This window comes from Macaca fascicularis, chromosome 19 (assembly GCF_037993035.2).
Source record: "Macaca fascicularis isolate 582-1 chromosome 19, T2T-MFA8v1.1".
Classification (NCBI taxonomy): domain Eukaryota; kingdom Metazoa; phylum Chordata; class Mammalia; order Primates; family Cercopithecidae; genus Macaca; species Macaca fascicularis.
In genome coordinates this window covers 59,218,424-59,233,534 of record NC_088393.1, presented here as the reverse complement: position 1 = coordinate 59,233,534, position 15,111 = coordinate 59,218,424, and the positions used below count along the sequence as shown (strand labels likewise).

The 15,111-nt window shown below is 52.3% G+C and overlaps 1 protein-coding gene across 3 annotated transcripts; it reads left to right on the top strand.

Annotated features, from left to right (window-relative positions):
• Positions 1-6,931: 6,931 nt before the first annotated feature.
• Positions 6,932-15,111, top strand: SIGLEC10 (sialic acid binding Ig like lectin 10). Of its 3 annotated transcripts, XM_005590107.5 has the most exons (11): positions 6,932-7,029; positions 7,109-7,498; positions 7,631-7,915; positions 8,245-8,292; positions 8,433-8,702; positions 8,989-9,036; positions 9,149-9,406; positions 9,478-9,762; positions 10,071-10,164; positions 10,767-10,878; positions 13,736-15,111. In XM_005590107.5, the coding sequence occupies exons 1-11, from the start codon at positions 6,993-6,995 to the stop codon at positions 14,009-14,011; spliced, it is 2,103 nt and encodes a 700-aa protein (XP_005590164.3). In that variant the 5' UTR covers positions 6,932-6,992; the 3' UTR covers positions 14,012-15,111. The 3 variants fall into 3 exon arrangements, with proteins under 3 accessions (XP_005590164.3, XP_015297524.3, XP_005590167.3); XM_015442038.4 differs by lacking the exon at positions 8,245-8,292 and having other exon boundaries at positions 8,475-8,702; XM_005590110.5 differs by lacking the exon at positions 9,478-9,762.

Below are 15,111 nucleotides of genomic sequence, written 5' to 3'. Positions count from 1 at the left end.
ATATCCTGCTCTCCATGCTTACCTTAATGTGATTTTGATAGGCCACTAATTCATCCCCATAAGGTGTTGGTATAAACTCCATATCACGTTTATTAAGAACAGTTCTTTTTTCTTTCTTTCTTTCTTTTTTTTTTTTTTTTTTTGAGGCAGAGTCTTGCTCTGTTGCCCAGGCTGGAGTGCAATGGCACAGTCTCAGCTCACTGCAACCTCTGCCTCCCGGGTTCAAGCGATTCTCCTGCCTCAGCCTCCCATGTAGCTGGGATTACAGGCATGCACCACCACGCCTGACTAATTTTTGTATTTTTTCTTAGTAGAGATAGGGTTTCACCATGTTGGCCAGGGTGGTCTCGAACTCCTGACCTCGTGATCCATCCACCTCAGCCTCCCAAAGTGCTGGGACTACAGGCATGAGCCACTGTGCCTGACCTTAAATTTTTTTGGTAGATACAGGGTCTTGCTTTGTTGCCTATGCTGATCTTAAATTCCTGGCCTCAAGCAAGGCCGCCCACCTCAGCCTCCCAAGGTGCTGGGATTACAGGTGTGAGCTACTGGGCCAAGCCTAATATTAATTTTTTTTTTTTTTTTGAGACGGAGTCTCGCTGTGTCTCCCAGGCTGGAGTGCAGTGGCGTGATCTCGGCTCACTGCAAGCTCCGCCTCCCGCGTTCACGCCATTCTCCCGCCTCAGCCTCCCAAGTAGCTGAGACTACAGGTGCCCGCCACCACACCCGGCTAGTTTTTTGTATTTTTAGTAGAGACGGGGTTTCACCATGTTAGCCAGGATAGTCTCGATCTCCTGACCTCGTGATCCACCCGCCTCGGCCTCCCAAAGTGCTGGGATTACAGGCTTGAGCCACCGCGCCCGGCCGCCTAATATTAATTTTTACTTCTTGGTTGGAAGTTTGCATTTTTCACTGACTAATTTTAATATTTTCTGTTTGTCATTGAATTTTAATTATTTGATTATTATGTCCCTTTCTATGTGGAGAGCAGGAATGTGTGTGATAGAAAAAGATAGAGAAGATTAAGAGAGAGAGTGATATCCTGTTTCAAGCAGATTGAGTATCTCGGATCTGTAAATTTATAGTTCTGGTCAAATGTGGACAATCAAAAGTGATATTTATGTAATTTTTTCTGATTTTCTTCTCTCTAAATACTGCACATTGTGATTTTTATGTGGCTGGCTGCTTGATTTTGTTATATTCCATTAAATGGCATTGGCGTTTTTTCTTGAAAGTCACTTGCATTTAGGTTGACTTTTTTTTTTTTTTTTTTTTTTTGAGATGGAGTCTTGCTCTGTCACCCAGCCTGAAGTATACTGGCGCTGTCTCAGCTCACTGCAACCTCCGCCTCCCGGGTTCAAGTGATTCTCCTGCCTCAGCCTCCCAAGTAGCTGGGATTACAGGTGCCCAACACCACACCCAGATAATTTTTTTTTTGTATTTTCAGTAGAGATGGGGTTTCACCACCAACCTTCAACAAGGCTGGTCTCGAACTGCTAACTTTAGGTAATCTGTCCTTCTTGGCCTCCCAAAGTGCTGGGATTACAGGCATGAGCCACTACACCTGGCCTAGGTTGGCCTTTTTAAGGCTCCTTACCTTTCACTCTCTCCTATGATGGTCCTAGTGTTCTCTTTACTCTAGGGTTGTTTTTATTTTCTTGGCTCTTCTTTTCCATCCACAGTAGGTGATCATTTCATGGGTAACTCGTGTTTTGGAGAGCAAGTGTCCTGCTGTTCTGTAAATAACAGGAGAGTAAAAGAAAAGTTAACAGTTGGGGGAAATATCTGAAATGCACATATGTAACAGGTTTCAGATCACAGACAGCTTTGGGGTTTGACATAAGGAGTTGAATCTTACTTTGGAAAACTAATACTTCAAGGGAGTGTCATATCACACTCACACACCAGTAAGTAACCATTACATCTGACAATAAAGCGTTGCGCTTGCAAAATTTTTCCTTCACTAGAAATTAGGATGAATCCAACTTTCTCCTCTAGTGATATTTCACTCTTCTTGCCTTGCAACGTGTTATTCTGACTTGAAAAGGAAAGGACGGAGGCCCAACTAAGAGCCCCTGAAATATAAACGACCCCAACCCAAACAAAACAAAGATGCATGACCTGAAAAGCCCCCAGGAGCGCATTTTCTTATGTGGACATCACATGTTTGATGTGCCTGGGTGGAAATCATTTGAGAATAATGCTGTAAAGAGTGTGAATGTTTTGAAGGGCTTTATATTTTGGGGAGGGTGGGTTTGGGATGACAGAAGTGGAGTGACCATGGTGACTTCGTTTTTGCTCTAATGTGATTCCCCTGGAGGAGACCTGGTTCTAAGGTGCGGCGAAAAAGTAGCCTTTTTAGAGAGTACTGTCTGGTAATATGTCCAGAGCCTGGGACTCGTTTCCCTGGGCGCCTCCCTTCTGCAGGACCATGGACAGCGCAGGCTCTGGGGCCTGGGGCTCCGCGGTGCCGCCTTTTCTGGAGGTGGAGCGCCCCCTGGGGGCGGTGTCCTGAACTGCAGTACAGCCCGAGGTGGGAGGAACCCAGGACCAGGACCGGAGTTCAAAGGACACAAAGACGCTGGTCAGGGGAAGTCCAGATCCCCCTTCTTCCGACAAAACCTCCTGGGCTCCCTGGGGGTCTCAGCTGCAGCCACTCTTGGGCTCTCCATCCTCGCCAGGACCCTGGCCCTCGCCCCTCCCTCCTCAGGACGCGGTCCTCAGGCCGCACCTGCGCCCCCAGGGCGGGATCCTGCCCCGACCTCTATCAGACCCTCCCGCCTCTGCCTCCCCCACCTGCCACCGTCCCCGCCCTTCCTCCCAGCGCCCACCTGTGTCCTCGTGCAGCTCCGGGGTCTGGAGCCTGGGTGGGGCTTCCTAAGCCCCTCCGTGTGGAATTATGGACGAAGAGCAGGCGCGTAGCCCCTGCTGAATGAAGGAGAGGCAGGTGCGGGGGTTCGGGGGTGGTATTGAGGGAGCTGGTTTTGGAGAGAAGTTGTTCAGGGAAAACCTTGAATTCATTTCAGCGTCTTTGTGTCCTTCTCAGGCCAGAAGACAGACTTGAGGCTGACCAGAAACCAGTCCTGGGGCCCCAGGCAGCCTCTCCAGTCCTGTCTGACCAAGGCAGGGAGGGAGGCTTGGGCAGGAAGGGCTGGGAGCAAATGGGGGCGTCAGGGGCTCTGGCCTTGCTGGAGAAGGGGACGTGGTGAAGAGGCCACAGAAACCAGAGGAACTCCGAAAAGTGAAGAGGGGGGAATGGGAGGGAGCAGCGATGTGGAGAAACCCGCGGGAGGAGGGAGACCCTGCGGCTCTCCTGGGTCCTGGCAGCTGATCCCATGGGTGTGAAATGCTCAAAGGCAGAGGTGGGGCTTGGGCCCAGGCTGGGGGTCCTAGAGATCAGCTCGTTAGGGACCCACCTCCACCAGGACCCAGGCACCCTTCCTCCCCTCACTCCTCCCTGGGAGAGGCCCTTTTCTGAGCTCTGTGGAGAGGAAGGTGTGATGTCCCCCAACACAAGAGCTCCCCTGGGGGAAGGAGGCTGGTGTCCTCAGAGAAGGCTCAGGTTAGGTCACAGGGAAGCAGGGATCAAAGGGAAGGTGGAGCCAGGCGCGGTGGCTCACCCTGTAATCCCAGCATTTTGGGAGGCCGAGGCGAGAGGGTCACCTGAGATCACGAGTTCGAAACCAGTCGGTCAAACACGGTGAAACCCTGTCTCTACTGAAAATACAAAACTTAGCTGGGCATGGTGGCAGGTGCCTGTAATCCCAGCTACTCGGGAGGCTGACGCAGGAGAATCCTTTGAACCTGAGAGGTAGAGGTTGCAGTGAGCTGAGATCATGCCAGTGCACTCCAGCCTGGGCGACAGAGCACAACCCTGTCTCAAAAAAATAATAAAAATAGAATAAAATAACATGAAAATTAGCCAGGCGTGGTGGCGGGCGCCTGTAGCTACTCGTCAGCCTGTGCCAAGAGAATCGCTTGAACCGGAGAGGCAGAGGTTGCAGTTAGCCTAGATCATGCCACTGCACTCCAGCCTGGGCAACAGAGCAACATTCTCTCTCAAAAAAAAAAAAAAAAAGGTGGGGAGAGGTGGATATTAGGGTCTGAATTGTGTTCCCCCTCCCCCCACCTATTTTCTGTGTGGAAGTCCCAACCTCCAGTACCTAAGAATGTGGCTGTACATGAGACAGAGTCTTTAAAGAGATACAGTTGTTCTGCTGTGTTAGTGGGGGATTGGTTCCAGGATCCCCACCCCTTGGATACCAAAATCTATGATGCTCAGCTGTCTTATACAGTAGTGTTTGCATAGCACCTCTGCACATCCTCCCATCTCCAGGTTACTTATCACACCTAATACAGTTAATGCAGTTGTTATGCTGTATTTTTAATTCATGCTGTTTTTTATGGTTATGTTGGCTTTTGTTGGTTTTGTATTTAAATGCAGTGATGGGCAGGTTGTTGAATTCCCGGATGTGGGACCCTTGCATACTGAGGGCCGATTGAAATGAGGTTACTCATTTGGACTAGAGTGGGCCTAGTCCAATATGACTTGAGTTCTTGTAAGTTCTTATAAGAGCAGGAGTTGAGGAAATAGACACCCACAGGGGAACGGCTGTGTGAGGACACAGGGAGAAGTGGCATCTGCAAGCCAAGCAGAGGCCTCGGAAGGAACCACACCTTGGTTTTGGACGTCTAGCCCCAGAACTGTGAGGAAGTCAGTGTTGTTGTTTCAGCCCCTCTGTCTGGGCCACGCTGTTACAACAGCTCAAGCGACTGATACAGTGGATGAGGCTGTGGCGCACACCTGTAATCCCAGCACTTTGGGAGGCCAAGGCGGGAGGATCGCTGGAGCCCAGGAGTTCGAGACCAGCCTGACCAACATGGTGAAACTCTGTCTCGGCCGCGTGCAGTGGTTCACGCCTGTAATCCCAGCACTTTGGGAGGCTGAGGCAGGCGGATCACCTGAGGTCAGGAGTTCAAGACCAGCCTGACCAACATGAAGAAACCCCATCTTTTCTAAAAATACAAAATCAGCTAGGCATGGTGGCGCATGTCTGTAGTCCCAGCTACTCAGGAGGCTGAAGCAGGGGAATCACTTGAACCCAGGAGGTGGAGGTTGCAGTGAGCCAAGATCACGCCATTGCACTCCAGCCTGGGCCACAAGAGGGAAACTCTGTCTCAAAAAACCTGTCTCTACAAAAACTACAAAAATCAAAAATTAGCTGAGTATGGTGGTGTGTGCCTATAGTCCCAGCTAGTTGCAAGGCTGAGGTGGGAGGATTGCTTGAGCCCAGAAGATTGAGGCTGCAGTGAGCCACGATCACACCACTGCACTCCAGCCTGGGCAACAGAGCAAGACCTTGTCTCAAAAACAAAACACAAAAATACCATGGATGAAAGAACCAGGACAGGGCAGGAGGTGGGTCATCTCCTCCAGGAGGCCTCTCCTGACCCCTCCGCCAGGAAGAGCTGACCCCTTCCTCCCCAGGTCCCATCCTGAATGTCTGTCCAGCATCTGCATCATTTAGGGGACTCTGTGCTTTCCTGTTTCTAAGAATCTTCATTTACTAACCTGGGGCCCTGGAGCTGACCCACCATGGAGGATTCACCTCCAAGTCCCCCTGAAGCTCAGTGCTCGATACCCAAGGTGTGTGGATGTTGAAGAATGAGTTCTGTGTCTCTGTGTGACCCAAACAGAGTCATTTCAGGAAGATCTCAGTGAGGGGAAAACATCTTGTAGAGTTTACTCCACTCATTGCAAATTCCACCTTCCTTAGTCTGTTTCCCTCACTCTGCCCCCAACTCCCACCTTTCCTCAAACTCCTCCCATCAGCACTACTTTAGGGCATATGTGTTCTAATCCCAGTGGGTGTCCCAATTGAATGACAGAGGAGGAAGGGAGACTGGGAAGTGGACTAGGACCCAGTGCGGGCAGGAGGGTGCTTCTGGGGACCAAGGGTCAGTGAGCTCACCAGGAAGCATGAAGGGATGGGGCTGACACCACCCTAGGGTGGCCAGATTTAGAAAAAAAGAAATTCAACACGCTCAGTTAAATTTTAATTTCAGGCCAGGTGCGGTGGCTCACACCTGTAATCCCAGCACTTTGGGAGGCCAAGGCAGGTGGATCATTTGAGGTCAGGAGTTCAAAACTAGCCTGGCCAATGTGGTGAAACCCCATCTCTACTAAAAATACAAAAATTAGCTCGGTGTGGTGGCACACACCTGTAATCCCAGACTCAGGAGGCTGAGGCAGGAGAATCGCTTGAGCCTGGGAGGCGGAGGTTGCAGTGAGCAGAGATCGTGCCACTGCACTGCAGCCTGGGTGACAGAGCGAAATTCTGCCTCAAAATAAATAAACGAATAAATAATTTGAATTTCAAATAAACAAATTTGCTTTTTGGTATAAGTATATCCCATGCAGCATTTGGGATATACTTATACTTAAAAAAAAAAAAAAAAAAAATTATCTTTTCTGTGAAAGCTTTAACCAGGCATCCTGCATTTTATCTGACAAGACCAGCCCCCTCCAGTAACTGTCCCTTCCCCTGTACCCACCACCTACACCACCAGTGGCCCAGACAAGGGTATAGCTCACTGTGGATTTTTCACTTCTCCTTTTTCAATGACCCAGGGCCCAGAGGGAGAGCCCCTACACCACTACCCCACCACCCCACCCCCAGTCAGGCCCCCAGGATAGACACAAGCCTGCTCTCTCCTCCTACACAGGGAGCTCTGGAAGGACCAGCTCAACAAGCCCAAGGCCAGGCTGGGCCCCCAGGAGACCCAGAGGACAACTGGGCAAGGTGGGCTGGAGAGTGCGGAGGAAGGGAAAGGAGTTGTGACCTCAGCATCTGAAGCTCATTTTTCACGCATCAGGCCCCAGGGCTCAGCTTCCGCCCTTGGCTTCCCCTTCTGCCAAGAGCCCTGAGCCACTCACAGCACGACCAGAGAATAGGCCTGACTCAGGCAGGTCCCGTGCCTCCTATGCCGAGATGCTACTGCCGCTGCTGCTGTGCTCGCTGCTGGGCGGTGAGTGGGCCGAGGACCAGAAAGGACCTGGGGCGGAGCTAGGGCTGGGGTTTCAGGTTGAGCCTCTGTCTCCCCACAGGGTCCCAGGCTACAGATGGGAGCTTCTGGATACGAGTGGAGAAGTTGGTGACGGTGCAGGAGGGCCTGTGTGTCTCTGTGTCCTGCTCTTTCAACTACCCCTCAAGGGGCTGGACAGAGTCTACCCCAGCTTATGGCTACTGGTTCAAAGCAGGGACTGAGACTGAGACAAGCAAGGATGCTCCAGTGGCGACAAACAACCAGAATCGAGAGGTGGAAATGAGCACCCAGGGCCGATTCCAGCTCACTGGGGATCCCGGCAAGAAGAGCTGCTCCTTGGTGATCAGAGACGCACAGATGTGGGATGAGGCACGGTACTTCTTTCGGGTGGAGAGAGGAACATATGTGAGATATAATTTCATGAACAATGGGTTCCTTCTAAAAGTAACAGGTATGGAATGGGATGGGAACCGCTGCCTCTCACACTGGAGAGGGACCCTGGGGACAGGCTATGGGCTGAGCAGAGAGGGCTCTCAGGGACCCCTGCAGCATTAGAACCCCCCCACCCCCGTCTCTGTCCCAGCCCTGACTCAGAAGCCTGATGTCTACATCCCTGAGACTCTGGAGCCCGGGCAGCCAGTGACGGTCATCTGTGTGTTTAACTGGGCCTTTGAGGAATGTCCAGCCCCTTCTTTCTCCTGGACGGGGACTGCCCTCTCCTCCCAAGGAACCAAACCAACGACCTACCACTTCTCAGTGCTCAGCTTCACGCCCAGCCCCCAGGACCACGACACCGACCTCACCTGCCACGTGGACTTCTCCAGAAAGGGTGTGAGCGCACAGAGGACCGTCCGACTCCGCGTGGCCTGTGAGTGTGGCCTGGGATGGTGGGGCGTGCAGACAGACCCGGTGGGTGCGGGGAAGGGTGGGGAGACAGGGGAGGGGGAGGAGCCCAGCGGGGCAGTGGAGCGGCTCCCAGCTCAGAAGCGTCCAGGGAGAGGATGCCGTGGGGTCCCAGGACACTGATGTAGCCCTGGGAGAGGGATGGGAATGGCATCTGGTCCACATGAGTGAGCCATGGCACTGGTTGGCCACTTGTCTTCCCAGGATAGTCTGACTTTCTTTTCCCTGGGGGAATTTTTCCGGTTGTGGGAACAAACCATCCCTCCCTGTAGCCAGCTCACAATCTTGTTGCAGACGCCCCCAGAGACCTTGTTATCAGCATTTTCCGTGACAACACGTCAGGTACTGAGGGCCATTGGGCTGGGGCTGGGCCAGTCGTCTTTAGATGAAAAGGCTTCAGGGGATGAGGGGATGTGCTCCTCCCTGTACCCCTTCTCTCTTTCTCCCTCCCTCTCTCTCTTGTTTTTTTCCTCCCACTCCAGCCCTGGAGCTCCAGCCCCAGGGAAATGTCCCATACCTGGAAGCCCAGAAAGGCCAGTTCCTGCGGCTCCTCTGTGCTGCTGACAGCCAGCCCCCCGCCACGCTGAGCTGGGTCCTGCAGGACAGAGTCCTCTCCTTGTCCCACCCCTGGGGCCCCAGAACCCTGGGGCTGGAGCTGCCCGGGGTGAAGGCCGGGGATTCAGGGCACTACACCTGCCGAGCGGAGAACAGGCTTGGCTCCCAGCAGCGAGCCCTGGACCTCTCTGTACAGTGTGAGTGCGCTCAGCAGGGGCCTGGGGTCCATCGGGAGGGCAGAACAGGTGGGGATGCAGGGGCTGGGCTCAGGGTCCCAGAGCTGAGGGGATCTGGAGCCCCAGGCCTCGGGGACTGACCTTACCTGGGTAGACCCTCATGCAGTTTGTGTCTGGGACTCAGTGGGTGATTCTGCACTGCCCTTCTATCCCACCCACTTCCCCCACCTCAGTCTCCAGGACGCTTCCCTTTACCCAGAGGGAAGCCCCTGGCCCGTCTAGAGCCGGTCCCCTCTCTCCATTTCAGATCCTCCAGAGAACCTGAGAGTGATGGTTTCCCAAGCAAACAGGACAGGTAGGAAAGGGGACAGAGGAGCCAGGGCCTCTCGGTGCCGAACTGGGGCCCAGGAATCTGGAGGGTCCCGGAGCCCTGAGCTGCACATGGATTCTGCCCCTTCCTTCCCTAGTCCTGGAAAACCTCGGGAACGGCACGTCCCTCCCGGTCCTGGAGGGCCAAAGCCTGCGCCTGGTCTGTGTCACCCACAGCAGCCCCCCAGCCAGGCTGAGCTGGACCCAGGGGGGACAGACCGTGGGCTCCTCCCAGCCCTCAGACCCCGGGGTCCTGGAGCTGCCTCGGGTTCAAGTGGAGCAAGAAGGAGAGTTCACCTGCCACGCTCAGCACCCGCTGGGCTCCCAGCACGTCTCTCTCAGCCTCTCCGTGCACTGTGAGTGGGGAAAGGGGGGCACCTGGGTCCCAGGAAGGGGCCCCTGCTGAGTCTTGTCCTCCGTCCCACAGACCCCCCACAGCTGCTGGGCCCCTCCTGCTCCTGGGAGGCTGAGGGTCTGCACTGCAGCTGCTCCTCCCAAGCCAGCCCGGCCCCCTCTCTGCGTTGGTGGCTTGGGGAGGAGCTGCTGGAGGGGAACAGCAGCCAGGACTCTTTTGAGGTCACCTCCAGCTCAGTCGGGCCCTGGACCAACAGCTCCCTGAGCCTCCATGGAGGGCTCAGCTCTGGCCTCGGGCTCAGCTGTGAGGCCTGGAACGTCCATGGGGCCCAGAGTGGATCCATCCTGCAGCTTCCAGGTTAGGGGGGCCTCCTGAATGCCGAGGTTCTTGGAGGAGAAGCTAAGTGGGGCAAAGAGTAGGTCCTGTGGTTGAAGCAGGAGCTCGGAGGGACACAGGAGACCCGTGGCATCTGTATGTTGACAGGAAAACACAATGGGAAGTCCTAACACCTGGGCCGGGGTGTGGCAAGGCTTCCTAAAAGTAAACAGAGGGGTTGCAGATACAATGTCCGCAATGGGAACTGGAAGCCTGAATGCTGAGTGACGAGTGGGCTTCGTGAGCCCTGCATGGGTGGGAAATGCCCACCTGACCCTCTCCGTGTGCAGATAAGAAGGGACTCATCTCAACGGCATTCTCCAACGGAGCGTTTCTGGGAATCGGCATCACGGCTCTTCTTTTCCTCTGCCTCACCCTGATCATGTAGGTTAAGAGGAGGAGTAGCGGGGTCTGGGGCCTGGACCCGGGAAGAGGGGAGGTGTTGCAGGCCGAAAGAGTGAGGGTCGTGATCATCTCAGTATACCACTGGAGGCTATACAAGTAAACAGCAAACTGTTCTCATAAATGCAGAATGTTGGCAAACCGACAAACTGCGTCTGCTTCCCAGAAGGAATACTGAGGGTCGTCACACCCCAAGCACAGTGTTTCTTGTAATTAGGCACGTCTGAAGCTTGTTAGTAATAATATGAACCTGTGATCAATTAAACAGCTGACCAATCGTTACCTCCCTGCTCCCTGCCCTTTCTACCCAATAAATCCGAAGGGCTGTAGAGGCTCAGATGGCTGCCCTTGCTCACTAGAAGCGGGGAGCCCTCTTCTTCTTCCCCTGACCCTTTCCTTTAAAATCGTTTCTTTTGTCTTGAGTTTACATTTCTACATTTGTCCTCCTTCTTTCAGTCTCATAATGACGGTCTCAAGTAGTAGTAGTAGTAGTAACTGTCGTAGTGACGGTCTCAAGTAGTAAACGTGGCAGTCTGTCACAGGGAGGTGCAACGGTGCACAAACAGATGTGTTCGTTTCCTCAGCATGAAGATTCTACCAAAGAGACAGACTCAGGCAGAGACCCCAAGGCCCAGGTTCTCCCGGCACAGCACGATCCTGGATTACATCAATGTGGTCCCGAAGGCCGGCCCCCTGGTGAGTGTCTGGGCCGTGCTTCCGCTCTTTCTCTTCTCTAAAGCTGACACCCCACTTTCAGACTTCTGCACCCCTTATCTTACAGACATCAAGGTGTGAAAAGTGCCAGCGATAGTACTGAATTCAAATCCTGGCTGGCACTTACTAGCTATGAGACCTCAGCCATGTCACTCAGTCCCTCTGAGCCTTCATTTCTTCCTCTGTCTCCTTTGAGAGTTGGTTTGAGGATTAGAATACATGCACTTTCTCAATAGGTAGCCATTATTCCATTATTACTGCCACCCTTGATGTTACTAATCACACTTAACTGCTTAACAATTATACGTATCATCAGGAGGCTGTACCTCATAGGGATTCAGCACAGGGGGTCTGAAATCAGCCTGCATGGGTTCAAATCCTGCTGTCATCACTGTGTGATGAAACAAGTATCTTCACTTCTCTGTGCCTCAATTTCTTTAGCTGTAACATGGAGATAATACTAGCGGCCACCTCTTAGGATGATGCTGGGTGTTAAATATATTGTACTTGTATAATAAAATATTCAAAATATCACCTGGCCCCTGGGTAATACTCTGTAAATTCTGGAAATTATTAAGAGATAACATCTTATGCTGATGACTGCAAAATTTTTATCTCCCGGCTCCTTCCGTGAACTGCAGACTGTCTATGCAACATGTCCATGTAGGTGTCTGATCAGCACTTCAAACTTAGCCTGTCCAAAACCAATGTGAGATAATTCCCCATTCTGAGCAACATAGTGAGACCTCTCCTCTACAAAACAAATTAAAAATTAGCCGGGTGTGGTAGTGCATGCCTATTGTCCCAGCTACTTGGGAGGCTGAGGTGGGAGGATCTCTTGAACCTGGAAGTTGGAGGCTACAGTGAGTCGTGATTATGCCGTGCACTCTAGTCTGGTTGACAGAGTGAGACCCTGTCTCAAGAAGAAAAAGGACAGGCATGCTGGCTCACACCTGTAATCCCAGCACTTTGGGAGGCTGAGGTGGGTGGATTGCTTGAGCCCAGGAATTTGAGATCCTGGGCAACATGGTGAAACCCCATCTCTACTAAAAATACAAAAAATTAGCTGGGCGTGGTGGTGGGCACCTGTAATCCCAGCTACTCAGGAGGCTGAGGCAGGAGAATCGCTTGAACCCGGGAGGCGGAGGTTGCAATGAGATCACGCCACTGCACTCCAGCCTGGGCAACAAGAGTGAAACTTCATCTAAAAAAAAAAAAAAAAAAAAAACTAATTCCACCATTTATGCTCCATCTCTATCCCCATCTTAGCAAATAACACCACATTTTCCCAGCCAAGTCCAAAGCTTTAGAATCATGTTTCACTCCTCTCTTCTTATCACCCCACAACCAATCCATTAGCAAATTCCTTTCAAAATACAACCAAGCCAGTTCTCCCTACTCTTCCCTCACTCCCACAGGCCATGCACCAACACCTCTCTCCCGGGCACCACAGGCCCCTTCTGCATGCCTTCTCTGCTTCCGTTCTCACCCCCTCCAGTCTGTCTCTCTGCTTCCGTTCTCACCCCCTCCAGTCTGTCTCTCTGCTTCCGTTCTCACCCCCTCCAGTCTGTCTCTCTACTTCCATTCTCACCCCCTCCAGTCTCTCTGCTTCCGTTCTCACCCCCTCCAGTCTGTCTCTCTGCTTCTGTTCTCACCCCCTCCAGTCTGTCTCTCTGCTTCCGTTCTCACCCCCTCCAGTCTGTCTCTCTGCTTCCATTCTCACCCCCTCCAGTCTGTCTCTCTGCTTCCATTCTCACCCCCTCCAGTCTCTCTGCTTCCGTTCTCACCCCCTCCAGTCTGTCTCTCTGCTTCCGTTCTCACCCCCTCCAGTCTGTCTCTCTGCTTCCATTCTCACCCCCTCCAGTCTGTCTCTCTGCTTCCATTCTCACCCCCTCCAGTCTGTCTCTCTGCTTCCGTTCTCACCCCCTCCAGTCTGTCTCTCTGCTTCCGTTCTCACCCCCTCCAGTCTGTCTCTCTGCTTCCGTTCTCACCCTCTCCAGTCTGTCTCTCCGTGCATGCATGCTATCCTTTATTTTATTTTTTTATTTTTATTTTATTTTTTGAGATGGGACTTCACTGTTGTTGTCCAGGCTGGAGTGCAGTGACAAGATCTTGGCTCACTGCAACCTCCGCCTCCTGGTTCAAGCGATTCACCTGCCTCAGCCTCCCGAGTAGCTGGGATTACAGGCAAGCACCACCACGGCCCCCTAATTTTTGTATTTTTAGTAGAGATGGGGTTTCACCATGTTGGTCAGGCTGATCTCCAACTCCTGACTTCAGATGATCCACCCACCTCAGCCTCCCAAAGTGCTGGGATTATAGGTGTGAGACACCTCGACCGGCTATCAGTTGTTTTTTTTTTGAAACAGAGTTTCTCTCTGTTGTCCAGGCTGGAGTGCAGTGGCACAATCTCAGCTCACTACAACCTCCACCTGTGAGGTTCAAGTGATTTTTTCCTGCCTCAGCCTCCTGAGTAGCTGGGGCCACAGGCATGTGTCACCACGCCTGGCTAATTTTTGTATTTGTGGTAGAGACAGGGTTTTGCTATGTTGGCCAGGCTGGTCTTGAACTTCCCTGGATGCCCTATTAAACAGTCATCTCACCCTTCCTCTCCCTGACTTCTAGAAGGTGCTCAAATTTCTTGATGGCATTTGTCACTTACCAGTCATTGTACTTTTGCTAATTATCGTCTGTTCCTCCTTCCAAGATGGAATGCAAGCTCAGCAAGGCAAGGGCAGGGACTTAGTTTCACTCTGTGCTGTAAATCAGTGCCCGACGCGTGGTAAGTGCTCAAATATTTGCTGAATGAATGAATGAAGGATGGTCGTTCTTCCCTCAGGCTCAGAATCGGAATCAGAAAGCCACACCAAGCAGTCCTTCTCGGACCCCTCTTCCACCAGGTGCTCCCTCCCCAGAATCAAAGAAGAAACAGAAAAAGCAGCATCAGTTGCCCAGTTTCCCAGAACCCAAATCATCCACTCAAGCCCCAGAATCCCAGGAGAGCCAAGAGGAGCTCCATTATGCCACGCTCAACTTCCCAGGCGTCAGACCCAGGCCCGAGGCCTGGATGCCCAAGGGCACCCAGGCGGATTACGCAGAAGTCAAGTTCCAATGAAGGTCTCTTAGGTTTTAGGACTGGGACCTCAGCTAGGAAGAAAGGTAGAGTAAGAAAGAGGTTGAAGATAACAGAGTGCAAAGTTTCTCTCTCTCTCTCTCTCTCTCTCTCTCTCTCTCTCTCTCTCTCTGTCTGTCTCTCAAAAAACATCTGGCCAGGCACGGTGGCTCACACCTGTAATCCCAGCACTTTGGGAGTCCAAGACAGGCTGCTCGCCTGAGGTCGGGAGTTTGAGACCAGCCTGGCCAACTTGGTGAAACCCCGTCTCTACTAAAAATAACAAAAATTAACTGGGCATGGTGGCAGGCGCCTGTAGTCCCACTTACTTGGGAAGTTGAGGCAGGAGAATCGCTTGAACCTTGGAGGCAGAGGTTGCAGTGAGCCAAGATCACGCCATTGCACTCCAGCCTGGGCAACAGAGCGAGACTCCATCTCAACAACAACAACAAAGAAATCCTCCAAATGGGCTGGGTGCAGTGGCTCATGCCTGTAATCCCAGTACTTTGGGAGGCTGAGGTAGGTGGATTGCTTGAGCCCAGGAGTTCGAGACCAGCCTGGGGAACATGGTGAACCCCGTCTCTACAAAAACGAAACACAGCTGGGCTTGGTGATGTGTGCCTGTAGTTCCAGCTGTCAGAGGCATTTGACCCAGAGTAACTCCATCTGGAATAGGAGCTGAATAAAATGAGGCTGAGACTCACTGGGCTGCATTCCCAGACAGTGAAGGCATTCTAAGTCACAGGATAAGACAGGAGGTCGGTACAAGATACAGGTCATGAAGACCTTGCTGATAAACAGATTGCAGTAAAGAAGCCAACTAAGTCCCACCAAAACCAAGTTGGCCACGAGAGTGACCTCTGGTTGTCCTCACTGCTACACTTCTGACAGTGCCATGCCAGTTCACAAATGCCATGGCAACATCAGGAAGTTACCCCGATACGTCCTAAAACAGGGAGGAATGAATAATCCACCCCTTGCTTAGCAAATAATCAAGAAATAACCATAAAAGTGGGCAACCAGCAGCTCTAGGAGCTACTCTTGTCTGTGGAGTAGCCATTCTTTTGTTCCTTTACTTTCTTAATAAACTTGCTTTCACTTTA